This window comes from Acaromyces ingoldii (genome assembly GCF_003144295.1).
Source record: "Acaromyces ingoldii strain MCA 4198 unplaced genomic scaffold FA10scaffold_4, whole genome shotgun sequence".
Taxonomy (NCBI): Eukaryota; Fungi; Basidiomycota; class Exobasidiomycetes; order Exobasidiales; family Cryptobasidiaceae; genus Acaromyces; species Acaromyces ingoldii.
The window spans coordinates 1197942-1224733 of record NW_020290250.1 but is presented as its reverse complement, the minus strand read 5'-3'; the positions used below and the strand labels follow the sequence as shown (position 1 = coordinate 1224733).

Here is a 26792-nt window from a genome sequence, read left to right as displayed (position 1 = left end):
AAAAGGATCACTGGAAACATTGATACACCGAAAGAGGGAGGGGGTTGGGAGCCCGCTAGAGTTTGAATTCAGTCTTTTGATACTGCGTCGTCTTCGTGGCAGCGTCGTCGCAGAGGAAGTAGACGTCGCCGGGAGGGCTCGGCCGAATCAGACTGGCGGGTAGGCCCAGCTGAGGCTGGTCCAGCGTCTTGGACAGCATCTCCTGCTTGCCCTCGCCCGTCAGGACAAAGGCGACGCGGTGGGCCTTGTTGAGGACGGGGACGGTGAGGGTGATGCGCTTTGGAGGCGGCTTGGGGCTGTCCTCGATGGGCGCCACCCATCGCGATTTTTCCCGCAGGAGCTCATGGCCGGGGAAGAGGGAGCAGGTGTGCCCATCGGGACCCATACCGAGCAGGATGAGGTCAAAGACGGGGTGTCGGACAGACTCCTTGCCAGCGAAGGCCTCTGCAAGCTGCTTTTCGTACTCGTCAGCCACCTCCTCGGGGTCGTCGAGATCTTTTTCACTGATGGTGTGGATCTGTGACTTTTGCAGAGGCGTCTTGCTGAAGAACTCGTCGTTGCAGAGCTTGTAGTTGGAGTCCTCGTGGTTCAACGGCACGATGCGCTCGTCTGCGAAAAAGACTTGCCTGCAGAAAGTGCATCCAGTCAACAAATTGGTCAAGGCAGGTCTGCTTCGGGAAGTGGAACACCCACCACTTGTCCCAGCGAACTGCATCATCCTTGCGATCAACGAGGTGCTTGGCCAAGATCTTTGGTAGGCTTCCTCCCGATGTGGCAACCGTGAATTTGTTTCGTCTGTCGATAGCTTCGTTTTGCGCCTATTGAGTAGATAGATTATCATCAGCGGGCCAGTCCATCACGCCCCGAAGCAGAGACACATAGGTTAAACGCACCTTGATAACAAAGTCTCCTAGGGCCGTGGACAAGTCATCACTTGAAGGGAAGGAGTAGAGGATCGGCTCGGCAGGCTTCTGCGAAGGAGCGTCGGAGGCCATCGGAGGCATGCTGGGCTTGCGTTGACCTGGACCGGCGGGCAGAAAAGACCGGAATTTAGAAGTATAATCTCGACTCGACTCTGGCTGTCGTTTGTTTGTGTGCGTAGGTGGCTGCTAATTGGATGCTTTCTCAGCTCTGATGTTTAACCGCCGTTGTCGTGATGAATGAAGGAGGACGAAGTTCAAACTGGAGATAAAAGACAGTGCGCCTAAATGAATCTCGTCTAGTCTTGTCGACGTTCCCTCCATTCTGTGACGTATTTTCTGCAGGCCGAGCCGCCACGTGGGTTGACACCGCCGCATCGCTTCTACCCTTCCTTATAGCCTCGAGCAACACTTGATGCAGCCGAAATACTATGCCTCGTGACTACGAAGACATCGGCGAATGTCGTCACGCTTCTCATAACAAAGATCCTTGAAGCGCTGTCAACGCTCAGGTGGCCCCGACGAGAGTCCTGGAGCACGGGCTGAGGAGGAACGAATGGCGTATGTTGATTGGCGGTCCCGAGATGATTTTGTAGTGGAAAAGTGAAATGCAACTTAAAAAATGGGCCTCGCGTGTCTATGAGCTGTAACTTTCGTCGCCTCTCCAGTCCTTCTTCTCCCACATCACTCTCCAGGCGATAGCCATTCACTGCAGAGCAAGCCCACTCATATCCAAATCTTCTTTCTCTCAAGCAGCCGACGCATCTATTGACACGATGGCTGACCAACTGGTGAGTATGCTCTTCTGTAGAAGCCTTGCTGTGCTAATCAGTGCTCTTTCTTTCCACTTTCGTGCAGACCGAGGGTGTGTGCTTGCCGCCGGCACGATTCAACGAGACATGCAGGGTACTGACGCACTTGCCCTGACAGAGCAAATCTCCGAATTCAAGGAGGCTTTCTCCCTCTTCGACAAGGGTGAGTAGATGACCGGGTCTCTTCAGCTCGAAAAGATAGGCTCACATGCAGAGTGTATCCAGATGGCGATGGAACTATCACAACCAAGGAGCTCGGAACGGTGATGCGCTCGCTCGGGCAGAACCCCACCGAGGCAGAGCTGCAGGACATGGTCAACGAGGTTGACGCCGACGGCAATGGAACCATTGACTTCCCCGAGTTCCTCACCATGATGGCGCGCAAGATGAAGGACACCGACAGCGAGGAGGAGATCAAGGAGGCTTTCAAGGTCTTTGACAAGGATGGGAATGGCTTCATCAGCGCTGCCGAGCTTCGTCATGTGTAAGTGGTCGTCTATGTGGATGATGGAGGTCGAGAGGAGGCGCTCACATCTTGGGCATTGTCATCTTTCTTTTCTAGCATGACCAACCTTGGTGAGCAGAAGCTGCATGTACTTCTGGCAGAATCGATAGACTAACGCACTTTTCTCTCTGCAGGTGAGAAGCTCTCAGACAATGAGGTAGAGGAAATGATTCGCGAGGCCGACGTCGACGGTGACGGCCAAATCAACTACTCGGAATTCGTCAACGTGAGTTGTTGCTAGCTACCTTATATGCGCGATGCGGGACTCTGACCCTGTTTCCTCGGCTTTCAGATGATGATGAGCAAGTAAAGGAGGTCCCAGCTCTGCTCTGCCCGCGCACTTCTTTGTGGATCCTCTTGCCAACCGTCGTTGACGAGATTTTGCCCGTCTAAGCTCAAGATTCTTTTTCCTGGCAAATGTAACGAGAAGCTGAGCTTCATTTCCCTTTCTCCTGGGGCCTATATTCCTCGCTTGACTGCCCTATTCACCTCTCTTTCTCTCTCTTTCTCTCTCTGCCATCCTCACTGCCTTCTTTCGGCTGTCTCGTGCCGCCGACTTCCTGTGTTTAGGGCGAGTGGGTGAAATTGCTGCCTTCAACGCTGGCCTGGTCTATTTCTGGATGGCACTCATCGATCCTGTTCCCCTGTCAGACGACAATCTGCATCCTGGCTTCTGTCTCCCCATCCCTACCTTTGCATTTTTGAATGGAAGAGAACCAGCCGCCTCGAAAGTTCGATCTGATCGCTGGTTGGCTTATAGAAATCAACTTTGGCAGGCACACACACACACACACACGCTACCGCACCTACCGCCCTGCGGGACGCGCGCCCTGAAGGCTAGCGCATCCATCGCACTTCTTTGTCATACCACCTCGATTCATCCGTCAAACGGCTCCACGCCTCCCTTCCATCCAATTTCTCCGCTTCAAATCTCCCCCTTTTTCTCTCTCTATTCGCCAACCTTTTCTGTGGCCACTCTAGCCCGGCGCTGAGCAGAGGCATTCGTGGGGAAAACGGGCAAGGCTGCGCCTTTCAATCAGGGTCCTTTTCCTTTGGACGTGTCGAGCGACGGACGGAAAAGGGAGCCAAGAGGTAATATTAAGGTCGACAATCCGAGGGCCTGGACCTTTGGCGCTATTTTCCCCCCTGCAAGTCTCTTGCTGTCATTCGACAAAGAAAAAGGGAATTACAAAGAGCGAAGCGGAAAAGGGCAGGCAGAGGAGAGGAAAGGGAGGGAACGCACAAGCGGCAGGCGGCGGCGGAGGTAGCAGCAGCAGCAGCAACAACACGCGCCATCTCTCGTCGCTCTCGCCCGAGATTTTGCAAAAATGTCGTCGAGTAATTCCCATGGCTCAATCTCCCTTGCTTATGCCCAAGACTACGAGGAGAGGCCGCCGGCTAGCCACTATCCGCACCTCGACCATCCACAGCGCAGCAACAGCAGAGCAGCAGGCGGGGCGGCAGCAGACTCGCAATCGCAAAGACCGCGGCAACCTTCTCTGCAAGGTCAACAAGACCTCTATCGGCATCAGCAGCAGCAGCAGCAGTTTCCACCTCGGGCCGATTCACGCGCAGAGTCCTTTGCCTCTCCAAGAGTGGGCCCGCAACGTTATCGGACAGCCACCGGCTCGAACACTGTAGGCGCTGGAGCTGGCACCTACGAAGGAGCTACCCCGGGCTACTGGGACGTCGGTCACTATCAGCCAGTCGCTGGCCCTACTCGGGCTCAGACGATGAGTCCATCACTAGGTGAGCCACGGCATGCACGTCTTCTTTTGTTTGCCCCTCCCTTGATTGCGAGCACGAAGCTGAGAGAGAAACAACCAATGCACACAAGCAGGAGGCGCACACATGTACCAGCAGGCCAACTCCTCGGCGCCTGCTCTCGATCCCAATGTCGCTTCTACCTCGACAGCCTCTCGGGGTCCGCCCCTGGCCGACGACTATGGGTTAGACTTTGACAGAATGTCAATCAGCAATCGCTCAAAGTCGCCTGGCCCCACTTCCGGCCCCGGCGTTGCCGCTGGCGCCAAGGCGATGAATCCAGCAGTGGAGCGTGCCAATGCTGCCTATGCCAATCAGGAGATCTACCAGTCCGCCGCCGAGGTTCAGCCCGAGAACTCGCTGGCAGCAATTGCCCAAGAGGTCGACCAGACGGCGGCGGACCTCAGATCCGACTCGGTGCCACCCCCTCATGCGGCCGGGTCCTCATCAGCCTATGGCTCGGACGGTATGTTCGCTTCGCCAGGCAACCTTGGCGGTGGCTATCCACAGCAACAGGGGGCAGCGCCCTACGACCAATCCTCATGGTATCCTCCCGAAGGCAGCGGGCCACAGGGCGGCTACTACGACGATGGATCAGGGTATGCCGCATACCCAGGCTACCAACAGGCTCCCGCACATCATGGTTCCGGCTACTTTGCAGGCGCTCCCTATGATCCGGCGGCGGCCGGTGGTGGACAAAATGCATACATGGCAGCTGCGCAAGGGTATGGTCTCGATTACCCGGGTGCTCCCTCGTCCTATGGAGGAGCTGGCGCTGGCTACCCTGCTCCCCCTCCTGGAACCAATCCTTCCATGATGGCACCGAGTGGTGCTGGTGGCGGGCTGGCCCCCATGTCAACGCTCAACAGACAACCGACGAACATGAGCATGGCATCCGCGGCAAGCGCGAGTAGCGGCAATGTCGGGCGAAGAAAGTCCAAGGACTCGGCGCCTCAACAGACATTGCCCTTCTCAAAGGCTTTCGTGGCCGAATACCGAGCGAGGATGAAGGGCGATCCGGACCCCGAGGCCCAATTTGCCTTTTGTCGTTACCTCATCGAGGCCGCCAAGAAGATCCAGGATCCAAAGGATGGTCCCAAGGCTCAGAGAAAATACCGAGATGCGTTGCTTTCCGAGAGCCTCAAGCTCGTCAAGCGGCTGGCTACGACGGGCATGGGGCTGGGCAAGCCGCCGTACGCCGAGGCCCAATTCTTCTTGGCCAATTGTTTCGGAAATGGTTCGTTGGGATTGCAGGTCGACCACGAAAAGGCGTACAATCTCTACGTGCAGGCTTCCAAGCAGAACCATCCCGCTGCCACTTATCGGACAGCGGTCTGCAACGAGGTCGGCGCAGGCACGCGCCGAGACCACCACCGTGCAGTCCTCTTTTACCGCAAGGCGAGCGCACTGGGCGACACGGCGGGCATGTACAAGCTCGGCATGATCTTGCTCAACGGACTGCTGGGTCAGCCGCGAAACGTGCGGGAAGCCATCGTCTGGCTGAAGCGCGCCGCGGGGCAAGCCGACGAGGATAACCCACACGCCCTCCACGAGCTTGGGCTGCTGTACGAAAAGGTCAACTCGACCATTGTTGCGCAAGACGAGCCCTACGCCCGCGAGCTCTTTACCCAGGCTGCGCAGCTCGGCTATGCGCCGTCGCAGTTCAAGCTGGGCTCAGCGTACGAGTACGGAAGCCTGACGTGCCCTGTCGACCCGCGACGAAGCATTGCGTGGTACACCAAGGCGGCGGGCAAAAATGACGGAGAGTCGGAGCTCGCCCTCAGCGGCTGGTACTTGACCGGAAGCGAGGGCGTGCTCAAGCAGAGCGACAGCGAAGCCTACCTCTGGGCCCGCCGAGCCGCGACAAAGGGCATCCCCAAGGCAGAGTACGCCGTGGGCTACTACTGCGAGGTCGGCATCGGTGTCGAGGCCGACACCGAGGAAGCCAAACGGTGGTACATGCGCGCCGCAGCCCAGGGCAATAAACGTGCGATGATGAGGCTTACGGAGCTCAAGCAGCAGCGTGGCTCCAAGGGCGGCAAAAAGGGCGCGAGGCCTACACGAAAGGATGCAGAGTCTGAATGCGTCATTGTCTAAGAGTTGCTCACTTCAGTCTGGTTTCCCCCTCCCCTCTCCTCTCGCCGATCTTCGCATTTTCATATCGTCGTTCTGTCTCTTTTGCCATGCCATGAATGAAACGATCAAGATCCAAATAGAAGATGTGATTAGCTTGGAGGCGAAAGAATGGTAAGGGCCGGACAGAGCAGTAGAAGGGAAAGGTATCGGCTACGATCGAAAGAAGAAATGCTGAGGAGGGGGCAGGAACAGGAAGAAGGATAGGAGGGGACGAGAAGCAAGCAAAGAAAATCAAAACATCGTCGCAAACACATCCTCTCCCGTCTTTGTCTCATCGTCGTCCTCGCCCCACTTCTTCGCCTCGTTCTTGCCAAACGTGAAGCCGGCCCACATTCCTCTCCCGCCGTTTGCTCTCCTGGCCGCCTCTTTGCTGCCGTCGTTGAGTTTGGACTCGACGTTTCTCGCCTTGTCCTGCACCTCTTTGTACTTCTTCATGTCTTCGGGGTTGTCAAAGTCATCAAAGTAGCCCGTGTCTGCATCGCCGTCGAGCTGAGGCACAAAGGGCGCCTTGAGCTCGCGCAGCTTGGTGAACTGCATTGGGGCGAAAAAGGCGTGTGTCTGGACCTGCGTGAGCGTCGACATGCGCTCGCCCCGCCGTTGGATGAGGCGAGTCACTGCGTCCCATGCAACATCTGTGAGGTTGAACTGGAGATCTTGGGGCTTGGTGTAAACGGGCCGCTGAAGGACCTTCTCCCAATTCTTGAGGTTCGCCCATGTCTCTTCAGGGTCACCGCCGCCAGTGAAGGGCGGGTAGCCGCAGAGGAATTCCTGAAAAAGGAGGGTGCAAGGGAGCAGTGAGCACGGGGACACACAGAGCTGCGTAGAGGTGACTCACAAAGAGGATACATCCCAGACTCCAGTAGTCGACGCTCGTGTCGTAGTCTTTACCTCGCAGCACCTCAGGCGCCATGTAGTCCGGGCTACCCACAATGGAGTCGGCATAGGCGACGTTTTGAGCACGCATCTGCTTGTACAGCGATGACCGCTCGTGCGGGGTACGGTAGATAAGCGATGTGTCTTTGACGGCGTCGAGCTGTTTCACAAAGAGTTAGCCTGATCAAGGCGAGGAGGTAGGTAGAAACAAAAACACACCTTGCCCTTGAGAGACTCGATCCGGCCTGGGTTCAGCGTGCCTGCGGCCAGACCAAAGTCGGTCAACTTGATGTGGCCCGTCGAGTCGACAAGGAAGTTCTTTCAGAGGGAGCTTGAGTAAGCTTTGGCTTGTCAGTGGGTAATGAGGGAGGGCTCACCTCTGGCTTGAGATCGCGATGAATGTATCCCAAAATGTGCAGCTCGTTGACAGCAACAAACATCTCTGAGGCATAGAAGCGAGCGTGCTCTTCGCGGAGCACCCCAGAGTTGTTGAGCAGGGTGCGGAAGTCGCCTCCAGGCACGTATTCCATGGCGAGGAAGACGTGTTCGGCATCCTGGAACGCATACAGGAGCCGGACCAGCCACGGCGTTCTCGTTGCGGTCAAAATGTCCCGCTCGGTGAGCACATGACGAACCTCGTCCATTCTGACCAAGATCCTCTTGCGAAGCCTCTTGAGGGCACAGACCTCGCCCGTATCCCTCTTTCGCGCAAGGAACACCTCGCCATAGCCTCCTTGACCGACTTGGGTGATAATGTGGAAAGAGGCAAGGCGGAGCTTGGTTCTGCGTTTGCGGAGGTGGACCCTCTCTCTGCCCACGTACGACATCGTGTCGGCATCGTGCGCCTTGAGCTGAGCGACAAGGGATTGGGTGCCGGTGCGTTCCTTGAACGCATTGGTGCGCGAACGCCGGTCCGAGAGATATCGCAGCGACTCAAAGTAGTGGTTCAAGAAGTCTGGCACGATTTCTCCTGTAAGTGATCCCTTATAACTCTGTTTTGATTGCTCTACTCACAGAGCTGAGCGACGTTGGCTTTTCGCTTGACCTCGTGGCTGTCGACGAGGTCCTTTTCCCAACCTTCGAGACCCTCGAATCTCTTCCAGCTTCGGAAACTGCCTCTGCTGTCGTCGGCATTGTCGTTGTTGCCGCTGCTGTGGGGAGCATTGGAGCCCGAACTGGGCGCCGGGGGAGGGCCTTGCTGTTGGAGCGCGCGGAGGCGATTGGCCGAGGACGACGCCGGCAGAAGCGACTTGAGGTCGTCCTTGCTTGAAAATGGCGATCGGCCAGGGCTGTTGGGCGATGCAGCCACCAAGATGCGAGAGGCCGGCGCCGTCGCAGACGACGAGGACGGGGGAGGAGGCACCATAGAGGGGACAGAGGGTGAGGCAGATGGTGTTGGCAAAACAAGTTGAACGTGCTCCACCCTAACCGCGGCTTGAGTTGTGCCGTTGTCGCTGCTGGCTGGATGTTGATATGAGTCGGCCGGCCTGACGAGCTTGACAGAAAAGGAAAGGCCAACGAACGGTAGGAAAAAGTGACTGATCACCTCTGGGCCGGATTGCTTCACTGTTGGAATAACTTTGTGCAACCCGGCAGATGCCTTCCAACGCGTAGCAGCACGTGACACCAACACCCCGTCGGGATCAACACTTGCCGCCATCAACGCGTCGCTCTCTCCTCTTTTACAATCGACCATCAAAGCCGACCACCGACAATGGCTAGCCGGATCTCCCTCGCGACACCGGGAAAGCTTCACACGCCGGGACCGCTGTCTCGCTCGCTGCGTGCGTCCGTCTCGAGTCGGGCTGTGGCGGGTCCCTCGTCGCAACCGGCCGGCTTCGACTCGCACTGGCTGCTCCAGGATGACTTCGAAGGCGGAGATTCGGACCTGCCCGATGCGCTTCGCTTCGACGCGCTCGGCACAGCTGTGCGGGACTTTGTCGAGCATTTCACAGCGTTCAAGGAGGGCGTCGCGGTGACGGCAAAGGAGGCGTCGGAGATGCATGCGAGGAGGGTGGAGGAGCAGCGCAACGGTATGGAGGACTTGCGACTGAGGACCGAGAAGCAAAAGGAGCTCGAAAAGGTTCTAATTGAGTGTGAGTGTACACTGCATTGCGATTGGGGAAGCACGGGTGCTGGAGCAGCAAATGACGGCAAGACACTGACGAGGTGTATGCAGCAATCGGAAGGGAAGAGGAGGAAGACAAGGCAGCTCGAGTCCAGGCACAACAGCTCCTCTCGCAGCGCAACTCTATCACGCATCGGATCCAGGAAGCTCAAGCCGAGCTCGAGGCCTTGCAGGCGTCCTTGGAGAAGAAGCAGAGTGAGAAGCAAGACCGAGCTGCGCGGCTGCAGCGACAAATCAGTCGCAACGGACCGGAGCTGGCCCTCTTTGGGCGCATGCTCGGCTGTTACATCAAGGCGGTGCCCGGCCAAGCAAAGCTTCTCGAGTTCAAATTCAACCTCGTCAATCCCGATGACACTGCAGAGGAAGCTCGATTTGTCCTGGATGTCGACTCGAGAAATTACAGGGGTGAGTTGCGCGCAGGCTGTTGCGCGCTCACCAAGGCTCACTCTTCCCACAGTGACCGAATGCGAACCAGCGCTGCCCGAGGCAAAGATCGGTGGCCTCGTGGCCGAGCTCAATGCCAGTCGGGCACTCTATGTGTTCGTCAAGAAGATGAGAGCGGCGATCCGCGAGGAAGTCGATCATATCCGGGCTGATCGACGGTCAAGAAAGAGAAAGGAGCTCGCCAGTAGCACCTCCGAGGGGCGAACATGAGAGAGAGAGAGGAGTACAATCCATCGTTTCCAGAAATGCATTGGATGAAGCGAGATACATGGTACATGATGGCAAAGGGAGGCTCAGACTCAATTGCGTATCGTGACGAGGCTACCGAAGCAGCCCTCATTGCCCCACCAGTCCCTTGCCCGCACCATGACCTCGTACACGCCGTTGCCCTCGGGCTCCTTTGTCGTATCCCATGCGCCTCTCCCGTCGGGCGCACCAAGGAGGCTGCGCGTGGGCGCAAAGTAGAGCTTGCGGCTCTTCTCGTCGAATTGAGAGGCGTACGAAGTCTTGAGAAAGGGCACGGTTCCCACGGTAAAGGCAGGCACATAGTGGGCCAGCAGTCCGTTCTTGGGCAACGGTGTGGACCAGTGAAAGGGAATCTGGAGGGAGGAAATTGTTGGCGTTGTGAAGGATAGGAGAAAGGGCTGAGCGGTCAAACTACTCACTTTTGCGTGCTCAAACGAAGAGCGCCACTCGACGTCTTGAGGCTTGTCTCCACACTGCTTCGAGTCGCCCTTGAAAGCATGAGCGTCACCGGTACGCCGGCTGATTGACGACGATGACCCAGGGCTTTCGCCGATCCGAGGCCAGGCACTCCACTCAAGCGCATGGATGGCGAGCGGGTCCATCTGATCACTGGCCTCCAGCGGTGTGGCTTGAAAAGCGTCAAAACCAATGATGATCTCGACCTTGCCCGACAGCGTCACGGCAAAGAAGTCCTTCGTCGTCGACTGAATCGAGGGCGGTGTCAGTCCACGATCCTCGCTCGGCTTCGCGAAGAAGAGGGATGTCGGATTAGCGTCGGGCTGTAGAGGAGAAAGGGTGTAAGCGGTGGCACTGAAAACTCGAATACGTCGGGAAAACAGAGGGCTACCCACGGGGACGACGCTGGTGAAGTTGCCCCACGTCATTGCATCCAGCGGGTTGTAGTATTGCCAGCCAGACTCTACAACACGATGAGCGCGCGTACAAAGTATCATCAAGGATCAACATGTCTCTCACCGTAGAAGCCCTTCCAAGAGTGCCAGCTCGGATCGGGTCTGGCAATCAAGAGACGAAGCAAGCGACGCCGGAACGGATATCTGCGAGACTTGTCGTCCATCTTTGGCGGGTCTGCTGGCTTGTGGCGACACGGAGGCTCCCTCGACAGCAGTGTTCTAGAGGCGCCGCCGACCAGCTCACCCTTGCCAACCGAATCGCCCTCTTGAAAGCGAAGTGAGTCTCCATCTAGGCCTAGCAGCTGAAACACAAAGCCCCACTCGTCCCTGATCATGATACCCCATCCTCGCTCATCGTTCCGGTGGTTGTCTGGCATTCTGGCCAGTCGGTACTGGCCCACGTACACGATCTGTCCCGAGACGGGCGCATGAATGGGCTCCAATGGCGGACCGGTGGGACCGTCTGACGAGTTTCCGTTGTTGGGGACCTCGATCGAGATGCCGTAGTCCCACGAGACGGCGCCGATATCGACGCCGTTGAGGGGATCGCCCGAGGACGGCTTGGCCGCCTTTGGGATGTAGGGATCCTGCATCAGACCAGCGATGCGGTTGGGCGTCTTGCCCGTGTATCGCTCAGACGTCGAGTCGCGTCCTCCATGTGCGGTCCCGGCAAAGGGCCACTTTGCCGGACCATCAATGTCGTCTGCGTCGTCGGAGCCCCTCTGCAAGCTTGCAAGCCAAAAGTGGTGCTTCTCTCGCCTTGCGGGAAAAACGCGCTGGATGTCAAAGGACAGTGTGGTGCTGACCAAGCTCGATTCGTTGGTCGCACTCTTTGAATCGAGAAGAGGCGCAAGCGCTGGGCACGACTCTGCCGTGAAGAGGAGCCGCCACTGGCTCTCGATGATCTTGTATGGCTTGCAGTCTTCAAGTTGCGAGGCCATCGAAGAAGTTGAATCTGAACTTGCCTTCTTGATGTCGTCCTTTTCGCACGCTTCCACGCCACCGGTCTCGAGGCCTCCGCATCCCAGGTTGACGTCGTACCATCCTCGCCGTGTCACCTTCTGCGCTCGCACCTCGACGGTTTTCACATCGAACAGCGGCTGCTTGACATAGAGCGAGATAAACGGCGGTGAATTTTTCGACAGGATGCTGCCCATGTAGATGCCGGTGTGGGAAAGCTGCACCTCCTTGAAAGTGTCGATTGAAGGCGGCGGCGGCGGTCCTTCGTCGAGCGGGATGAATGGTCTCTGAGTAGACAGCCATTGCCGCGCAAAGCTTAGGTGCAACAGGGATAACAGAAAGAGCAACGCAGGCGCCACAATCCTCGCCATCGTCGTCGTTGCAATCATCGTCGTGGAAGCATCGGCATGTGTCGAAGTGAAGAAGCACAGGCCAGGGTCAGACGAATTCTTCGAGTAGTGTAGCTTGTGTCTGCGCGAATCGCCTGCCACCCTTCGCAGTGGAGAAGCCGGGCGAAACGTGCGCGCTTTATTTTTACCAGCTCGACAGCGCACGTGGCAAAAAACTCAAGCCACTGACACAGGGCCGAACAATCTTTGAGACAATTCTGTCGATCTGTCGCCGAATCCTTCTTCTGCTCTCTGAGCCTCGCTGTAAGATGCTATTATGTTTGGCCAGATTACTAGCCCAGGGCGTGGCTGCTCCCTTGCAGAATCTCAAGTCGTCGCTCTTTCGTAGAGGATGGCATATCAGTGTGAGCTCCCGTCTCGTCCTCGACAAGGCGTACTTCATACAAGCGCTCCCCTCCAGTTTCTGATTGCGTTCGGATGAATAAAGTTTTAGCGCAATCAGCTTGGGTGGCCAGGTTCAAGGACCAGATAGATTTATCCAACCCCTTCATCAATTTGGGCTACGTTAGGAAGGAAGAGCTTTCCGAGCTCTCTCGTGCGGAGAACAACAATGGCAAGCACACGGGAGTGAGCGGCCGTTTCTCTTAAGATGTGAAAAGACTTCTCCCTTACCCTAGTTTAGGCCGAATGGAGATAGCGGTGCCAGCTTAGGCTGCAAAGATGTAACCAAATCTGCAGCGGCGCCGCAATTGCAAAGAAAATGAAAAGGGAAACCCGGCAAAGGAACCAAAAGGGGCGCATCGAGGAGGAAATCTGCCTAGTCGACTACTACTAGTAGCTAGCCTTGCTGCCGCTTCTACTTTAGCTGCAGGGGAAAGCTCTTTTCGCAAGCAGGGCGTCTGCTCGCTTTCCTAATTTCCGGACAAGCAACCTTGCTCGTCTTTCCTTTCTTCTTTCCCGTTCCTTGTCCTTGCTCGTGACGCCGAGATCGGCCTCGCTTTAAATCGTCCCCGGCGCGTCTCGCCTTGACAAGCGATGAGAGTGCAGTGAGCAGGTGACAACACCTATACCAATACTCTCGGTGTTGCTTCCGCGTGCGCGCCGACGCTCAGGACAGAATCGCTTTTCTCCATCGCACCCTGCCGACGACACGCGAACGGCGAGGCGAGATGCTGACGTCGCCCACCGCTTTGGCCCAACATTCTTCATCTGATCACCCGTTTGAGTCTCCGTCGACGCCGCTTAGCCCGCGTCCAAAGAGCAAACCACCTGCGTACCCCTCCGCGCGCGTTGCAGCTGCCGTAGCTGCAATCCAGAATGGCGGCACGGGTCTGCCGCCCGCTTCGAGCGGCTTTCCTGAGACGACTTCCAAGCTAGCTGATGCTAGGGTGGCAAGTTACGATAGCAACGATAAGGCGGAATCTGAATGGCAGAAGAACAAGCTTGACCACGACGCTCACGACGGGAACACAGACGACAGAAACGACGACGACGACGACGAAGAAGAAGAAGAAGACGACGACGACGGCACGTCAACGCAGATGACACATACCGCCCTCAGTGCGAAGCACTCGATACCCAGCAGGACAGGTCTCGCTGCCTCAACGACGGCAGCGACGTCGACGGACATGGCGATGGACTCCCCTTCCTCCTCTTCAGAGGTAGCTAACCGGACCGCACAACCACCGGCACTTTCGAAACCAGCTTGGGCAGCGGCGGTCAAGATGAAGAGGATTGGTCTCTCCCCCATGAGTGAAGACGAGATGAGCAACCGACTCAGCATCGATCAGCAGTCTGCCGACCGCACCTTTGGCAGATCGCCCACGCCCTCCGAGGGAGGAACACGCACGCCGAAGCGGGTCCCACTGGCATTGAGCGACATGTCTCCGATCTCGCGCGCCCACCACGTTGTCTCGCCCGCGCCCTCAAGCCTCTTGGACCGCACCGTCGACCTCTCGCTGACCGACCAGGAGCTGGCGTCGATTGTGCTGACAGATGGGGAAGACGAGGCATCGCTGCTCCAGCTTCCTGACGAGGAGCCAAGCGAGTATGTGCCCCCTACGACGCCCAAGCTGGGCGGCTTCGGCGTAGGCACTGATCGGGTCAAGCCTCACCGGGAGGGCATGCGGAGCAAGGCGACGGAGCGAGCAGCCAGGGCCTCGGCTTCGGCCTCGACGGCCTCGACCCAGCAGACTCTGGCAACTCAAGCACTTTCCTCACTCGAGGCTGCCTCCTCTTCCACGTCGGTCAACACCAACCCCAATACTAACAACAATAATGGCCACGGCGGTGGCGGCAGTGCCATCACCAATGGCGACGGGTCCACAGACGATACCTTTGGTGCGTACGGAAAGAGGCAGAGGAGCGCCACAGAGGGTGCCACCCCATCGTTCAAACATAGCCAGCTGGCGTGGGGCGAGAACTTTTGGTGCGTCGTGGAGCAACCAGTGAGTGTAGCGAATGGGCCGCGGTGTAAGTTTTTACGATGGCTAAAGGTTTTCGATCCCGTTACAATAGAGAGGCCAAAGCTTCTTTGCAAATCCACAGTCCGGCGAATGCGCTTGGGCCGTGCCCTCGGGGACCTTTGTCTTGCCACCTCAGTCGGGGGGACAATGGTGGGAGCTGTACGATGAGGAGCGAGGTCTGCCCTACTTCTTCCAGACGAAGACGCGCGAGACGACATGGGAGCGACCAAAGGCTTTCGTCATCCCCATGGCGGCCATCCAGCAGAGCACCCTTGGCAAGCGCTTCTCGCAGACGGAATTCGATGGACAGGTCCTTGCAGCCCTTGGCTCCCTCGACCAGATCGCCGATGAAGGGCCAGCCAAGCAATATATGGCCACCAAGCGGCGTGTGATGCTCATGGAAAGCGAGCGTCAACGAGAGATGGAAAAGGAACGAGAGAGAAACGTCGCCTGGGCGGCCCAACCTCCTGGTCCACAGTCGGCGACGAATCAAAAACCAAGGAGAAGACAGCCACCGCCGCCATCGCAAGAGCCCTCATCGTCCACGTCCAAAAAGCCAAGCGGGACCCACAAACCGCGCAGAAGCCAGTCCTCGAGGACGCTGAGAGACTTGCGCTCTGCTTCTTCGTCAGCAGGAAAACGCAACGGTCTTCCCCCACCGGCACCGTCAGCTTCCACCAAGCCGCACTCTGGACGAGGAGCCGGGCTCTCCACCATTCCATCCACGAACAGCCTTCCAATTCAGTCAGGAAGCAGCAGATCCGACCCAGGTTACGAAGACAGCTCCGCCGACTTTCCTCCGCCGGCCTCGTTTGAGCTGCGACGTATCGTACGTCGCGAACGGGATCCAGTCAAGCGCAAGCGAATGGCAGCGCTTGCGGCAGCGTCGTCCGAAAGCAATCCCCCGCCTCCTGTTCCTCGATTGCCAACCACCAGGCTGAGCACCGGCGATCACAAAGTCCTCCCAGCTGACCTGAGACGGGAGATTGAGGCATTTGCAATCGAAAGCTACGCCAAAAGGCATTTTGCCGTCCATCGATCGGGCATCCTTCGGAGGAAAACGCCCTTAGAGAAGCTTCTCAGATGGCAAAAGCAACCCATCACCTCGCCACTCCTTGCTCTTGAGGATTCAGAGACGAAAAAGGATGCTGTGCGAGGCTTCAAAGTCATTTTGCGCATCATGGGCGACCGCATCACGCCCGTATTTTGGCCAAAGGTGCCCTCGATACCCTCCCTACAAGCTAGCGAATCCAGTCAGGCAAGAGGGAGTATGTTTGGAGCTTGCACTCGCAGCCCGCAGGAACCCACCCCAAGAACTACGGAAGAGAGCTCCAGGGGTGATGCTTCCGGTCCTTCAGTCATCATGGAGGAGCGCTGGCTTCTCGAGCGTGGTATCGCATCCGGCTCTGCATTTCGAGATGAGATCTTTATTCAGACGATAAAGCAGCTCACTTCGAACCCAAGGTTCGAGTCGCGAAAGAGTGGATGGGAGTGGATGTGCGTGTTACTCGTCACATTTGCGCCCTCAAGGGATCTACACGGTCACTTGCAAAGCTTTATTAAAGGGTGCGCCAGCTCAGGTCCGTCTTGCTCCTCCTCATCTTCTTCATCCTTGCGCAAGAAGCCCAAGAGTGAAGGCCCAAATTCGACGAGCGAAGAAGAGGTCATCATGGCGAGGTACTGCCTGGGTCGATTGGCCAATATCGCAAGAAGAGGGTCACGGCTGCAGACACCTACGATTGCGGAGATCGAATGTGCTTCCGAGGCGGCCTTCCATCCGGGCGTTTTTGGTCAGACGTTGGACGTCATCATGCAACGACAGGCCGATGTGTACCCAGAGGCCAAGGTTCCTATTGTGTGAGTCTGTCTTTTTCTGTTGCATCTGTCGAATATTCCGTCTCTGACACACACATGCAGTCTCACCTTTCTTACCGACGCTATGCTTGCCATGGATGCTCTTAAGGCTCCCTTGGTCTTCCGAACGCCCGGCGACCCCGACTTGATGACGAAGCTGCGCGTGCGAATCGAGAAGGGACATTACAGCCTCGTCGGTCTTGTCTCGCAGCTTGACGGCGACGTCTCAGTCTTGGCCAGTCTGTTGAAACTCTGGTTCAGGGAGCTGGAAGAGCCTCTGTTTCCCCCCTCGATCTACTACGACTGTCTCGAGGCGGCTGCCACGCCAAATCAGCCAGAGTCCGTCAAGGCTTGCCTAAGAATTGTACAGGAGAGGCTACCCAAGCTCAACAAGCGCGTCGTAGCCTTCACTGTCTCCTTTTTACAGCTGTTCTGCACTGAGCAGGCCAAGGACATCACAGGTCTGTCCGTCGAGATGCTTGCGGGCGTCTTTGCGCCGAATCTGTTCTTGTGCCCACATCTGCTCGATGAGCAGCAGGACGGCTCCAAAATGGCAGTCTCGTTGCAGGACGAGGTGGACGGCGGCAATGGCAGGACCGATCACGGCAGATCGAGACATGCAAAAGCTACGACCAAAGATCGAGCCCCGATGACACTCAAGAAAAACGCGGCACTCGAGCAGAGGTTCCTTGCTCATCTACTTCTCCATCTTGACTGCCTCACGCTGTGCAAGCGAAGCCGAAGGCGGGGCGCTGATACACAAGATGACGAAGAGACAGAAGTCGAAGACGACTTCGACTTTGTCCCCATGCACGGACACGGATCCCCGACAGGAGCGTTGGCGAGCGGACAGGAATTCCCGAAGCCGTCGACGGCGGTCCGTGCCGAAGATGCAGAAGCACTGAGCGGAACGCAACACTGCGCCATACCGGAAGAGGAAGAGCACGAGGACGAAGTGGACAACGAGGACGTCAAGGCTACATGGGAAATCATGAGCATGGCGCTCAACCGAGGCGATGGCAACGTCCCAGACCTTTCTACGGCCGCATAGCGATCCTCCTTTCCAGTTGACCGCTGAAGAAGTCAACGAAAATATTATCCGCAAAGACACACCACACACACAGACACAAAGACACACGCACACATATCGACTCATCATCTAGCAACTACCACATGAATATCCCCCATCTTCTTTTCTCTTCTAATCTATTACACGCAGTCATTGCTCTCTCCTCACAATCTCATTTTACCCAGTACCTCACCTTTCCATTCCTGTCACCATCAATTCAATGCACAATCTGTTGACACACTGCGTTCAGCAAGCGTTCTGTCCATGTCTCTCCGGATTTGCCAATATTTGCGGCACAAAGCTGGTCGTAAGTTATCACAAACTCGCTAAGAATAGTCGTTATCACTGTTCGCATTCGAGAAGAAGAAGACAAAAGGAACGCCAAGGGAATAGAGCTGGAAAGATAGAAGGCCATCCTGAGATCACGTCGCCTAGAACAAGCTATTCCGGCTGGGCGAGCAAGGATAGAAGAGCGCCAAAGGGTTGCTGCTCGTTGTCAAATAAGAAAGACAAAAGGCGGTGGATGAAGCCGGTGACCGAAATAAGAAAAGGAGAAAGCAGAAGACGGGGTTGCGGAGAAGTGAAAGCGAGGGGCGAAATCACTCCTGCGCCGCCAACCGGTTCTCGAGGTTTCGGAGGCTCTCTTCCTTTGCCAGGAGCTCCTGCCTCTTTTCCTGGATTTCGCGCTGCACCTTGAGCTCAATCGCCCGGAGCTTGTCCTCTTCGCGACGGAGCTGCTCCTCCTTGAGCCTGACCGACTGGTTGGCCAGCTCATCGCCCGGAATTGACGTGTCGGCGTAGTCGCTGTGCACCGTCCGGCTCAGCTTCTCCGTCCGGTAGTTTTCGTAGAGGAAGTCGTGGGTGATTTCCTTGAGGTCCGTCAGGTGCGTGCTGAGAAGGGCGCTGCGAAGCCGACCGAAGTCCGAGTGCTTGGGGTTGTCGACCTCGACGAGACCCCACGGGTACGTACGTGCTCGGACAGGCTCGCCTCCAACAACGACCTCCTCCTCAGAGCCGACGATGGCGAATGGCATGAGTCCACGGAGCTCGCTGTTGTCGGCGATCGTGTCCTCATCGTCCTCCTCGACATCGTAGGGGAAGTTGTAGACGGGGATACCGTAGTGCTCAATGTCCTCCATGACCTGTAAATTTAGCAGATTGCTTCTGGGTCAGCAACTTCGAATTATGCAAAGGGAAGGTAAGGAGAGCTCACCCTCTTCTTGAACTCGGCCCGCTCGCTGTGGGTCATGGTGTCCGCCTTTCCAATGACGGGGATGACGTTGACCCTGGGGCTGAGCCGCCTCATGAGCTCAATGTCCATCTCACGCAGGCTGTGTCCAGTGGGCGTGATGAAGTAGAGGAGCGCGTGAACACGGTTGTCGCGGAAGCGCGGGTTACGCTTGATCCTCGATTCCTCCGCAAGGATATCGTCGTACTGCCTCTCGAGGAAGCCGACGATCTCCTGGAAACTGTACTCATTGTCGATGTTGTCGCCGAAGCCGGGTGTGTCGACAATGGTCAGTCCAATGCGCATCCCGTCCTCGTCCAGCTCGACATTGACGGGCTTGATGCGGATCCCCTCCTCAATGTGCGCAGTCTCGGCATTGTCGGCAATCTTGTGCCCAATCACCTCGGACTCGCAGAGGGTGTTGACAAAAGTCGTCTTGCCTGTGAAATCACCGGGGTGTCAGCATTGTCGCTCCTATAGGATATTAGTCCTTTGACGCACCTGTGCCGCTGGCGCCCACAACCATGAGGCAGAATGACACGCCCTTCTTCGTGGCCCTCCTTCGCGAAGCCTGTTGCAAGTGAATGTACCGAATGAGCACCCGGTCAGATTATAGATCGCGTAGCGCTCTCTGCCTCACCATCTTGGAATATAGTAGAGAGTGAAGGAGGAAAGCAGGTGCGGATGTATGTGTCGTTGGTGGTGGTGGTGACAATCGGTTAGCCAAACAGGACTAGGAGGCTCTCTCTCGCTTCCTTCCGTGTTCTTCAACGCTAGGGTCGTTTTAGGCGCGAGCTTGCCCGCCAGCGAAATAGAGCGCGCCACGTGTTTCTTATTAAGGTTATTTTCACGTGAAATGGCTGCTTCCCAGACGTCAGGATGATTGCGCTCAAAGACCAGGTGTATGTATTGGACAGTGCACAAGTAAGAATGGCGCTCACTAAAGCGTGCATAAGGATTGACAATGAGGTGACATGACTCTTTTCTACCGCCTCGACTTTGCCTTTCCTCTGCCGCCGCCGCCGCCGCCGCCGCCCTTCTTGGATGGTCTCGCGTTCTTTTCTTTGCGCTTCTCCGCGAGGGCCCTCTCCTTCTGAATCTGACTTGCGCTCTTGAGCTCGCTCCGCGCCCCCCGTCCCGTTCTTCTGACCCCACTCTTTTTGTCTTTGCCCCCCTTCCCTCCTGTGAACGGGCCCTTGTCGAATCTCTTTCTGGGTCCCTCGCCCCGTGATCCTGCACCTTCTCCCTCTGTTCGCTGCTTGAATCGCTCCATCTTCGACTTATAGTCCTTGGCAAGCCTGTCCGACGGCCGCTTCGCCTCCTTGACCATCTTGTGCCGAAATCCACCTTGCCCACTGCCTCCGCCTTGATGTCCGAACTTAACGCCCGCAAGGCCCCTAGCGGTGCCGACGACCTTGTCGTCCTCCCGCTCACCGACCTTAGGCAGATCCATCCTCTGCTTCTTTCGCCACTCGTCGAAGCGACCGCTGCGAAAGCTCGCCGGAAGCTTGGTTCCGCTCTCTGTCCGGATGATCTTTTGGTTGTCGCTCCCGGTGCCATCTCCCTTGATAAACTTCTTCTTCTTGACATCCCACCGAGCCTGGTTGGGCGCCTGAGATTGCACGCCGAATCGAGCAACTTTTCCTTCGTCGTTGCCGCCAAGGGAGAAGGTGGCATTGCGGGCTTGCTCAACAAAGTTGCCATCGCCGTTTTGGAGCGAATAGCCTCGCTCGGTGTTGGCGTCCTTCTGCTCGTATGACATGTAAAACTCTGGATCCTTGTAGGAAGACATCCGCTTCTGTTTCTTGCTGTTCGAAGAAGAAGCCGGGTCTGCTGTCGTGTCAAATGTATCCCTGATCTCGTCTTCGTCCGCCATATCGATCTCTCCACCAGCTTTGAGGGCTATCAGGCTATCTTCTACTTCATCTTCCTCAACGCCACCACCAGCACCACCTTCGAGGCTTTCTTTCATCTGGGCTCGCTTGGCTTTACCCGCCAGCGTCTTTCTTCGGTCCTTCATCAGCAAAGCATTGGGCGTCGCTCCCCTCGCCCCGACCTCGAAGACAGTCTCGACAGGTGTGAAGCCATTGACTTTGGCCAGCAAGGCAGCTCTCGCGGCAGCGTCTTTGTCTATCGAAGCAGCAGTGCTTGCGACAGCTCTCGCTCCTGCGTCGCTCAGGGGCGTCAGGCCGTAGACTCGCGGTCGCATCAAGACGTCATGCACCGTTGTGTCCTCGGAAGCGCTGCCAGCCAACGCCCACTTTCCTCCCGAGTTCTTAGCCATCGCTTTTGCCCTTCGGTAGCTTTCTTGACTGGCCTTTGCCTGGCTTCGCTCGTACAGCTTCTGTGCGCGGCCCACGACTTGCTTGAGGGCTGGCAGGGCGACCGAGACGGCGCTGTTTGCGTTTGTCAGGGATCCGGTGATGTACTCTGTCTCGTTGTCGAGTGTGTCCCTGGCAAAGGTGCCTACGACGAGATTGCCGTGGAGATCCAAGCCTTCTTCATCCTCTGCTTGCACTCTCGACAACGGTTCGGCCTCGACCTTGGGCGTCGAGACTAGCGGCCGCGCCAGGAAGAGCTGGAGATCGCAGAGAAAGGGAAGCTCGTTTGCCGTGAATAGGCTCCATGCCCAACCCCTGCGGCCGGCTCTGGCGGTTCTGCCGACACGGTGAACAAACACCCTTGGACTGCCTGGAAAGTCGTAGTTGACGACGTGCTCCAAGACGGGCAGGTCGATACCCCTGGCCGCCACGTCGGTGACGATGAGGAGGCTCGAGGTGCCCTCGCGGAAGCGCTTCATCTCGATTCCACGGGCAGCCTGGTCAAGCGAGGAGTAGATGTGGCTGCACGAATAGCCAGCTGTGCCGAGCAGCAGCAGCAGGTACTCTACGTGGTGCTTTGTGGCGCAGAAGATGATCGTCTGGTGGGGGAGCAGGTCGTCGGCGCCGGTCATCTGCGCCCTTCTCTTACGCTTCTTCTCGCCACCCTCGTCTTGCCTTCTTTGCTCCCCCAGCGGCACACCAATGACATCACGAAGAAGGATGAGCAGCGCAGCCTCTTTTTCCGACGGCTTGACGCTGAAGAAGGACATGCGCAGCTCCGAGCTGATCTTGCTGTCTGCGTCGAGCCGAACCAGCTTGGGATTCTCCTGCAGACCGGCTCTGGCAAAGTCGACCAGTGATTTGGGCAGCGTGGCACTGAACAGGAGTGTCTGTCGATTGGTAGGCAGCCGATCGAGGAGTTCCTGGAGCTGGGCAGCAAAGCCCATCTCAAAGAGGCGGTCGGCTTCGTCAAAGACGACGTACTGCACCGCCTTGAGGTCCAAGTTCATCTCGACGGCCAAGTGGAGCAGCCTACCGGGCGTAGCGATAACAACGTCCGGGTTGGTGGCCATGAGAGCGAACTGCTCGTCGAGGCCTTCTCCACCGACGATGAGAGCCCAGCGGATGGCCTCGCTCTGACCGCCCTCGTTGTCCGACTTCCATCCCCGCGCGATCTCCTTGCCCACCTTCAAGATCTGAAGTGCCAATTCTCGAGATGGGCACAGAATAAGAGACTTGACACCAACAGTGTGCGAGTGTCGACCATTGAGCCGCTGGATGAGGGGAATGAGGTATGCCAGCGTCTTGCCAGAACCCGTCCTAGCCATGCCGACGAGGTCCCTTGGTGGGCTATCGAGAATCGAGGGGATAGCCTGCCTCTGAATTGGCGTAGGAGTCGTGTAGCCTCTCAGCACAAGTGATCGCAGCAGCGATGGGTGGATGCCTGATCCACAATTCACGCCGACATAGGTCAGCGACTGGAACAAGATGCACGATTAATCCAGCTCACCCATGCTCTGAAAGCTACCGCCGCCCGTGATGGTGCCGCTGGCCACCTTGTTCTTCTTGCCCTTTCCCGAAGTAGACGCCACGGCCCGCTTTGCCACTTCTGTCCCAGCCTTTTTGTTCTGTCTACTCATTGCCGCACTAATGAATGCCGCATCATCGTCGTCGCCATCGTCGTCCCCTTGCGTTGGCGGTGCCGCCCTTCGCTTGGCGGCCGCCCTCTTTCCGCTGCCAAGCAGAGCAGACGAGATGTCAAAGTCGGCGCCACCATTGCCATCGTCGTCGGCCATGAAATCCAGCGCCGGCATGTTGCAATTTGGGCTCTTCGCCAGTGGTGTTGTGTGAACGGGAGGAGAAAGCGCGGCAATCCTGCCTCCTACATCCAGAAGCCAAAAAGCCAAAAAAGCCAAAAATTTCTGGGAGAGCCAGGTCACGTGCGCTCTCGTTAGAAGAGGAGGACGAGCTTGCAATGTGATTTGGTGGGCGATGCTTTCCAAAGGGCCTTTGAACAGGTGCCTTGTGATCGCGAGCGGGGCTCTGGCGGTCTGGTCCGATCCTGGCTACGGTCTAATGTCTTCTTTGCATCCTCGTTCTGATCCTCAATCAATTCATGGGAGGGAGACTTGTGACAATTTTCCCGACTCCCGAAAATAATTTGGCAGCCCTCTCCAAAAAAAAAAGAAACAAAGCAAATGTTCAGGTAGTGCAAAAGCTGCAACGACAAGCAAGTAGAGTGATGGCTTCGTCGTCGTCGCTGCGCTCGCCTGCACCGACAGTGGCGCAGCTACGCACACTGCTCGATTCCCTGCATGCATCTCTGAACCCCGTCATCTCCTCTGAGCTCTCGCAGCTGACATCGCAGCTCGAGTCTCGCACCAGCGCCGATGCTTCAGTCTCGGTCTCGTCCACGGGCTCGTCAGGCCACAAGGGCAAGCTCGACGCCGGTCGCTTGCAGACATCGCTGGCTTACGTACTTCTCGACCTCGTCTGGATCCTCTTCAAACTGAACGGGACCGACGCATCGAAGCATCCCGTCCTCGTCGAGCTCGAGCGAGTCAAGGGCTACTTTACCAAGTTTCAAGCTGCCGAAAAAGATCAGGGCGGCAGTAGCAGCAGCAGCACACGCGAGGGAGGGCACAACCGGGCGGTATCGAGGGAGGATCAGGACAAGGTGGAGAGATTCGTGACGCATGCGCTGGGCAAGGGCAAGGGCGAGATCATGGGTCGACTCATTCGCTTTGATGACGACGGCGAAGAGGAGGACAAGAAGGCCGACGGTGCCGAGGAGGATAGGAAAAAGAAGCAGGAATGGGAGAGCATCAAAGAGAGTGCCTCACAAGGGCAGGGAACGAAGAGAAAGGTCTCTGGTGGGACCAAGGCGCCATCGGAGGAGAAGATCAAGAAGAAGAAATCGGCCAATTTGGAACAAGGGATTGAGCCCATTAAGCGGAAAAAGGAGAGGAAGAGCAGTGGCAGCAGTGCAAGATAAGTGAGCCCCACGACAACCTCAACAACGACGAGCAGACGAGCGAGACGACCACATGTATTTTGTATTTAAGACACCACTGCGATGACGAGTTGTCATTTTCATCTCCTCGCGTGCTCGTTCCCCCTCAGAGAGACACTGCCGGGTCACCACTGATCGAGTTGATGTCGCTGGTGCGACCGGTGCTGGAAGTGCCACGCTTGCGACCGGCTCCGGAAGGTTTGGGTATTTGATAAATTGGCAGGTGCGCCAGGTAGAAGCACTGGATGCCTTCGGCGGGGACGGACGAGTCGCCCCAGATCTGCAGACCATTGTTGTGTGAGCCATAAGTCCTGATTTACAGCAAGAAGGTCAAAAAGGAAGTATAGAGTGCCCTCACCGTGAGAGGGTACGGATACACTCCGCCCGCAGCGAGGTATTCACTTGTGAACATGCAGTGTGTTGAAGTGTCACCGTTCCAGAAGTGAAGACCGTAGGATGACGAGCCAGAATTCGTGGTGGCCCTGCGAGAAAGCGAATTGACCTTCCTCTCAAGAGGGTTTAGCAGGTCTTTGCCTTTTGGTGCCCTGTTGGTGATGGTGCTGCCGATGTTTGATCTGTGCTCGGGTTGGTCGTACTTGATTTGGATATTTGAAAGTTTCTCCTTTGACGCATAGTCTACACGGATCTGATGTAAGACGAGACGGGTTCGCTCGATGGGAACTGCACAAAGCACGCCTGAGTGCAGGAGAAACAGATACAGTCAGCTGAAGCGGCCTTTCTCATCCTCTTTTGCATCATTGCCCAACCTTCATCTTTATAGTGGTCTATGTCCATCTTGTGAAATTTCTTGCAAACGATATCATCATAGCTCACGTCGCCCTGTCGGGTGAGGTCTTGGTAATAGTCGGAAGGCCAGTAACTGACGCAGTAGTGCGTTGCGTGCTTGGCTTTGGGGTAGCAGTATTTGATTTTGAAGTCGGTATGAGGATCCACATATGCACGAGGGTTTACGTGTTTGGGTGGGTGGCTGTTGGATCTCAACGGACTGAATGGCGGCGAGGAGGCCGATGAAGCCAAAGGTGAGGGCGATAGTAATGTGCATCGTCTAAGCAAAGGAAGGTGGATAGACTGAAGAGGGGGATGGGAGGTAGAGAAGACGCAAAACACACGCCCCTCCTCTTAGATCTTTGTCTCCGTCTCTTCTCATGCACGGTATTCCCCTCCTCCTTCGCTCTTTTAAAAGCGACCACGGTGCTCCTCCGCCGTGGCCTCCCCTTTTCTCTAGTATCAGACTCGATAGCCCGCCTGCTCCGCGTTGCGTGCGCGCTTTCTGTGCGCATAGCAGCCTGCGTACGTGGCATCGCACCACTTGTCTCGGAAGTTTCATTCTTCAGGAACAAAAGGTTCATCAATGTTCTCCCACGGTGGCTGTCAAAATACGTCCAAGGCCGTCATCCGCGCGTCCCCCGCCCTAACCGGCAATCCAACACCTTGCTGAGGCCTCGTAAGTCTTTGTCTTTTCATCCATTTGCCTTTGCCCGTTCAGCCTGCCTGCAAGAGCTAACACCGTCATATCTTGTTATGCCTCACCCGAGAGAAGAGACAGAGGATTGCCTGCTACAATGGCATGGTTCCGAGATGCCACGGCCAACGACTGTAATGACCGAGGTTGCTGACGGCGTCACTCTCGAGCGGGGAACGAAAGTTGAAGAGTAAACAAAAGAAAAGGGAACACACAAACGACAACGAGCAGACGAGCAAGACAAGACCAAATGTAATTTGTAGATGATTTATCACATCAATGACCACTTGCTATCAGTGACATCCCCTGGCGCTCGGCTTCGCTCAAAGAGACACTGACGGGTCGCCGCCGATCGAGTTGATGTCGCTGATGCGACCGGTCTTGTATGATGTAGGTCGTTCGTTAACTGGCATGCGCGCCACGTAGAAGCACTCTACGCCATCGCCGACAGTGGTCGAGCCGTCCCAGTCCTATGGGTACTGAAAGTGTGAGGGTGCGAAAAGAATAGGAGGGTCAAAGAAGGAGGTAGAGCGCCCTTACCTTGAGATCGTAGGGATGCTGGTGGTGGTAAGCTTGGTATTTACTCGTGAATATACACTGCGTTGACTTGTCAGTGCCCCGGAACTGGACAACATAGTCTGACGAGCCAGATCCCTTGACGACGATCCTACGAGTAAGTGATTGCGTCTTGACCTTGCTCTCGTTGGGATTTGGCACTTGGTTGCTTTGTGGCACCACACCCGTGATGGTGTTGCTGGTGTCGGAGCTGGGTTTCGTGTAGCTTATGTAGATCTCGGGAGGTTGTTCACTCGAAGCATGCTCTACACTTTTTTCTTTTAGGGTGAAAGTGGCTCGCTCAGTGGGGATCGCGCAGATGGTGCCTGCGTGTAGAATGAGCAGAGATTGTCAGCTAAAACAGCATTACCTCTCTTGCTTTGCCTTGACACCCACCTTGGACACTATGGTTGTCCTTGTCGATCTTTTCAAACGTTCCGCAAAGGATACCAGAGCTACCGCCGTCCTGTTCGCCAAGGGGTTTGTAAAAGTCGGAAGGCCACGCACTGACACAATAGTGCTTCCCATCAGTGCCTCTGAGGGAGCAGAGGCTTGGGTCGAATGTCTTGAATTTAGTGACCTCGCCGATGGCTGGTTGGCGAATATGAGCCAGAGATGGCTGGCGGATCGTGATGGATTGTATGCCGGCAAGGAGGCTGGCGAGGCCAAGAGTGAGGGCGAGGGCAGCGTGCATCTTCAAGAGGGGAGAATCGAGACAATAGTGAGGGTATAGGGAAGAGAAAGACGTAATTGTG

At 56.5% G+C, this 26792-nt stretch overlaps 12 protein-coding genes across 12 annotated transcripts; 5 read left to right on the top strand and 7 right to left on the bottom strand.

Annotated features, from left to right (window-relative positions):
* Positions 1 to 55: 55 nt before the first annotated feature.
* FA10DRAFT_232159 (6-phosphogluconolactonase) lies at positions 56 to 1004 on the bottom strand (the record flags this gene model as incomplete). The annotated part of the gene is made up of 3 exons (XM_025518890.1): positions 56 to 626; positions 688 to 818; positions 894 to 1004. The coding sequence occupies 3 exons, from the start codon at positions 1002 to 1004 to the stop codon at positions 56 to 58; spliced, it is 813 nt and encodes a 270-aa protein (XP_025376575.1).
* A 597-nt stretch (positions 1005 to 1601) lies between these two features.
* Positions 1602 to 2830, top strand: FA10DRAFT_267945 (EF-hand). The gene is made up of 7 exons (XM_025522109.1): positions 1602 to 1711; positions 1779 to 1785; positions 1851 to 1895; positions 1958 to 2216; positions 2295 to 2308; positions 2372 to 2463; positions 2530 to 2830. The coding sequence occupies exons 1-7, from the start codon at positions 1697 to 1699 to the stop codon at positions 2545 to 2547; spliced, it is 450 nt and encodes a 149-aa protein (XP_025376574.1). The 5' UTR covers positions 1602 to 1696; the 3' UTR covers positions 2548 to 2830.
* Positions 2831 to 4883: 2053 nt separating this feature from the next.
* FA10DRAFT_231803 (HCP-like protein) lies at positions 4884 to 6098 on the top strand (the record flags this gene model as incomplete). Its single annotated transcript, XM_025518872.1, has 1 exon — positions 4884 to 6098. The coding sequence occupies one exon, from the start codon at positions 4884 to 4886 to the stop codon at positions 6096 to 6098; it is 1215 nt and encodes a 404-aa protein (XP_025376573.1).
* A 65-nt stretch (positions 6099 to 6163) lies between these two features.
* FA10DRAFT_267943 (kinase-like protein) lies at positions 6164 to 8465 on the bottom strand. Its single transcript, XM_025522108.1, has 5 exons — positions 8025 to 8465; positions 7388 to 7965; positions 7230 to 7328; positions 6973 to 7170; positions 6164 to 6905 (listed from the first exon to the last, which is right to left on the bottom strand). Exons 1-5 carry the CDS (start codon positions 8374 to 8376, stop codon positions 6369 to 6371), a joined length of 1764 nt encoding a protein of 587 aa, XP_025376572.1. The 5' UTR covers positions 8377 to 8465; the 3' UTR covers positions 6164 to 6368.
* A 4-nt stretch (positions 8466 to 8469) lies between these two features.
* Positions 8470 to 9855, top strand: FA10DRAFT_267942 (hypothetical protein). Its single transcript, XM_025522107.1, has 3 exons — positions 8470 to 9106; positions 9190 to 9543; positions 9596 to 9855. Exons 1-3 carry the CDS (start codon positions 8725 to 8727, stop codon positions 9790 to 9792), a joined length of 933 nt encoding a protein of 310 aa, XP_025376571.1. The 5' UTR covers positions 8470 to 8724; the 3' UTR covers positions 9793 to 9855.
* FA10DRAFT_267941 (hypothetical protein) lies at positions 9759 to 12189 on the bottom strand. Its single transcript, XM_025522106.1, has 4 exons — positions 10804 to 12189; positions 10680 to 10747; positions 10248 to 10607; positions 9759 to 10181 (listed from the first exon to the last, which is right to left on the bottom strand). The coding sequence occupies exons 1-4, from the start codon at positions 12068 to 12070 to the stop codon at positions 9882 to 9884; spliced, it is 1995 nt and encodes a 664-aa protein (XP_025376570.1). The 5' UTR covers positions 12071 to 12189; the 3' UTR covers positions 9759 to 9881.
* Positions 12190 to 14569: 2380 nt separating this feature from the next.
* On the top strand, positions 14570 to 16885 carry FA10DRAFT_216531 (Rho GTPase activation protein; the record flags this gene model as incomplete). The annotated part of the gene is made up of 5 exons (XM_025518504.1): positions 14570 to 14690; positions 15123 to 15730; positions 15887 to 16098; positions 16147 to 16371; positions 16432 to 16885. Coding segments are annotated over 5 exons (1620 nt in total), but the record flags the coding sequence as incomplete, so codon positions are not given.
* A 757-nt stretch (positions 16886 to 17642) lies between these two features.
* FA10DRAFT_242828 (Septin 3) lies at positions 17643 to 19383 on the bottom strand. The gene is made up of 4 exons (XM_025519293.1): positions 19306 to 19383; positions 19167 to 19236; positions 18651 to 19105; positions 17643 to 18579 (listed from the first exon to the last, which is right to left on the bottom strand). The coding sequence occupies exons 1-4, from the start codon at positions 19306 to 19308 to the stop codon at positions 18037 to 18039; spliced, it is 1071 nt and encodes a 356-aa protein (XP_025376568.1). The 5' UTR covers positions 19309 to 19383; the 3' UTR covers positions 17643 to 18036.
* Positions 19384 to 19551: 168 nt separating this feature from the next.
* On the bottom strand, positions 19552 to 23041 carry FA10DRAFT_280406 (DEAD-domain-containing protein). The gene is made up of 2 exons (XM_025523613.1): positions 22497 to 23041; positions 19552 to 22430 (listed from the first exon to the last, which is right to left on the bottom strand). Exons 1-2 carry the CDS (start codon positions 22798 to 22800, stop codon positions 19651 to 19653), a joined length of 3084 nt encoding a protein of 1027 aa, XP_025376567.1. The 5' UTR covers positions 22801 to 23041; the 3' UTR covers positions 19552 to 19650.
* Positions 23042 to 23197: 156 nt separating this feature from the next.
* Positions 23198 to 24071, top strand: FA10DRAFT_267937 (hypothetical protein). Its single transcript, XM_025522105.1, has one exon. It carries the CDS (start codon positions 23229 to 23231, stop codon positions 23979 to 23981), a length of 753 nt encoding a protein of 250 aa, XP_025376566.1. The 5' UTR covers positions 23198 to 23228; the 3' UTR covers positions 23982 to 24071.
* A 34-nt stretch (positions 24072 to 24105) lies between these two features.
* Positions 24106 to 25062, bottom strand: FA10DRAFT_295251 (hypothetical protein; the record flags this gene model as incomplete). Its single annotated transcript, XM_025524463.1, has 4 exons — positions 24106 to 24279; positions 24358 to 24680; positions 24767 to 24907; positions 24972 to 25062. 4 exons carry the CDS (start codon positions 25060 to 25062, stop codon positions 24106 to 24108), a joined length of 729 nt encoding a protein of 242 aa, XP_025376565.1.
* Positions 25063 to 25763: 701 nt separating this feature from the next.
* FA10DRAFT_295249 (hypothetical protein) lies at positions 25764 to 26792 on the bottom strand. The gene is made up of 3 exons (XM_025524462.1): positions 26434 to 26792; positions 26023 to 26363; positions 25764 to 25952 (listed from the first exon to the last, which is right to left on the bottom strand). Exons 1-3 carry the CDS (start codon positions 26729 to 26731, stop codon positions 25806 to 25808), a joined length of 786 nt encoding a protein of 261 aa, XP_025376564.1. The 5' UTR covers positions 26732 to 26792; the 3' UTR covers positions 25764 to 25805.

Excerpts from the sequence above, each read along its gene's own strand:
- FA10DRAFT_267945 (XM_025522109.1), top strand. Across the intron at positions 1,896-1,957 it reads TTTCTCCCTCTTCGACAAGG|ATGGCGATGGAACTATCACA; the intron begins GTGAGTAGATGA and ends GAGTGTATCCAG.
- FA10DRAFT_267943 (XM_025522108.1), bottom strand. The coding sequence starts at position 8,376 with ATGGTGCCTCCTCCCCCGTCCTCGTCGTCTGCGACGGCGCCGGCCTCT. Across the intron at positions 7,329-7,387 it reads ATCGCGATCTCAAGCCAGAG|AACTTCCTTGTCGACTCGAC; the intron begins GTGAGCCCTCCC and ends TCCCTCTGAAAG. Across the intron at positions 7,171-7,229 it reads TCGAGTCTCTCAAGGGCAAG|CTCGACGCCGTCAAAGACAC; the intron begins GTGTGTTTTTGT and ends TTTGTGAAACAG.
- FA10DRAFT_267942 (XM_025522107.1), top strand. The coding sequence starts at position 8,725 with ATGGCTAGCCGGATCTCCCTCGCGACACCGGGAAAGCTTCACACGCCG. Across the intron at positions 9,107-9,189 it reads CGAAAAGGTTCTAATTGAGT|CAATCGGAAGGGAAGAGGAG; the intron begins GTGAGTGTACAC and ends AGGTGTATGCAG. Across the intron at positions 9,544-9,595 it reads CGACTCGAGAAATTACAGGG|TGACCGAATGCGAACCAGCG; the intron begins GTGAGTTGCGCG and ends CTCTTCCCACAG.
- FA10DRAFT_267941 (XM_025522106.1), bottom strand. The coding sequence starts at position 12,070 with ATGGCGAGGATTGTGGCGCCTGCGTTGCTCTTTCTGTTATCCCTGTTG. Across the intron at positions 10,608-10,679 it reads ACTTCACCAGCGTCGTCCCC|CCCGACGCTAATCCGACATC; the intron begins GTGGGTAGCCCT and ends TCTCCTCTACAG. Across the intron at positions 10,182-10,247 it reads CTTCGTTTGAGCACGCAAAA|ATTCCCTTTCACTGGTCCAC; the intron begins GTGAGTAGTTTG and ends TCCTCCCTCCAG.
- FA10DRAFT_242828 (XM_025519293.1), bottom strand. Across the intron at positions 19,106-19,166 it reads TGTGGGCGCCAGCGGCACAG|GCAAGACGACTTTTGTCAAC; the intron begins GTGCGTCAAAGG and ends GTGATTTCACAG. Across the intron at positions 18,580-18,650 it reads GGGCCGAGTTCAAGAAGAGG|GTCATGGAGGACATTGAGCA; the intron begins GTGAGCTCTCCT and ends CTAAATTTACAG.
- FA10DRAFT_280406 (XM_025523613.1), bottom strand. The coding sequence starts at position 22,800 with ATGCCGGCGCTGGATTTCATGGCCGACGACGATGGCAATGGTGGCGCC. Across the intron at positions 22,431-22,496 it reads CGGTAGCTTTCAGAGCATGG|GCATCCACCCATCGCTGCTG; the intron begins GTGAGCTGGATT and ends ATTGTGGATCAG.
- FA10DRAFT_267937 (XM_025522105.1), top strand. The coding sequence starts at position 23,229 with ATGGCTTCGTCGTCGTCGCTGCGCTCGCCTGCACCGACAGTGGCGCAG.
- FA10DRAFT_295249 (XM_025524462.1), bottom strand. The coding sequence starts at position 26,731 with ATGCACGCTGCCCTCGCCCTCACTCTTGGCCTCGCCAGCCTCCTTGCC. Across the intron at positions 26,364-26,433 it reads GGACAACCATAGTGTCCAAG|GCACCATCTGCGCGATCCCC; the intron begins GTGGGTGTCAAG and ends TTCTACACGCAG. Across the intron at positions 25,953-26,022 it reads AGCATCCCTACGATCTCAAG|GACTGGGACGGCTCGACCAC; the intron begins GTAAGGGCGCTC and ends CAGTACCCATAG.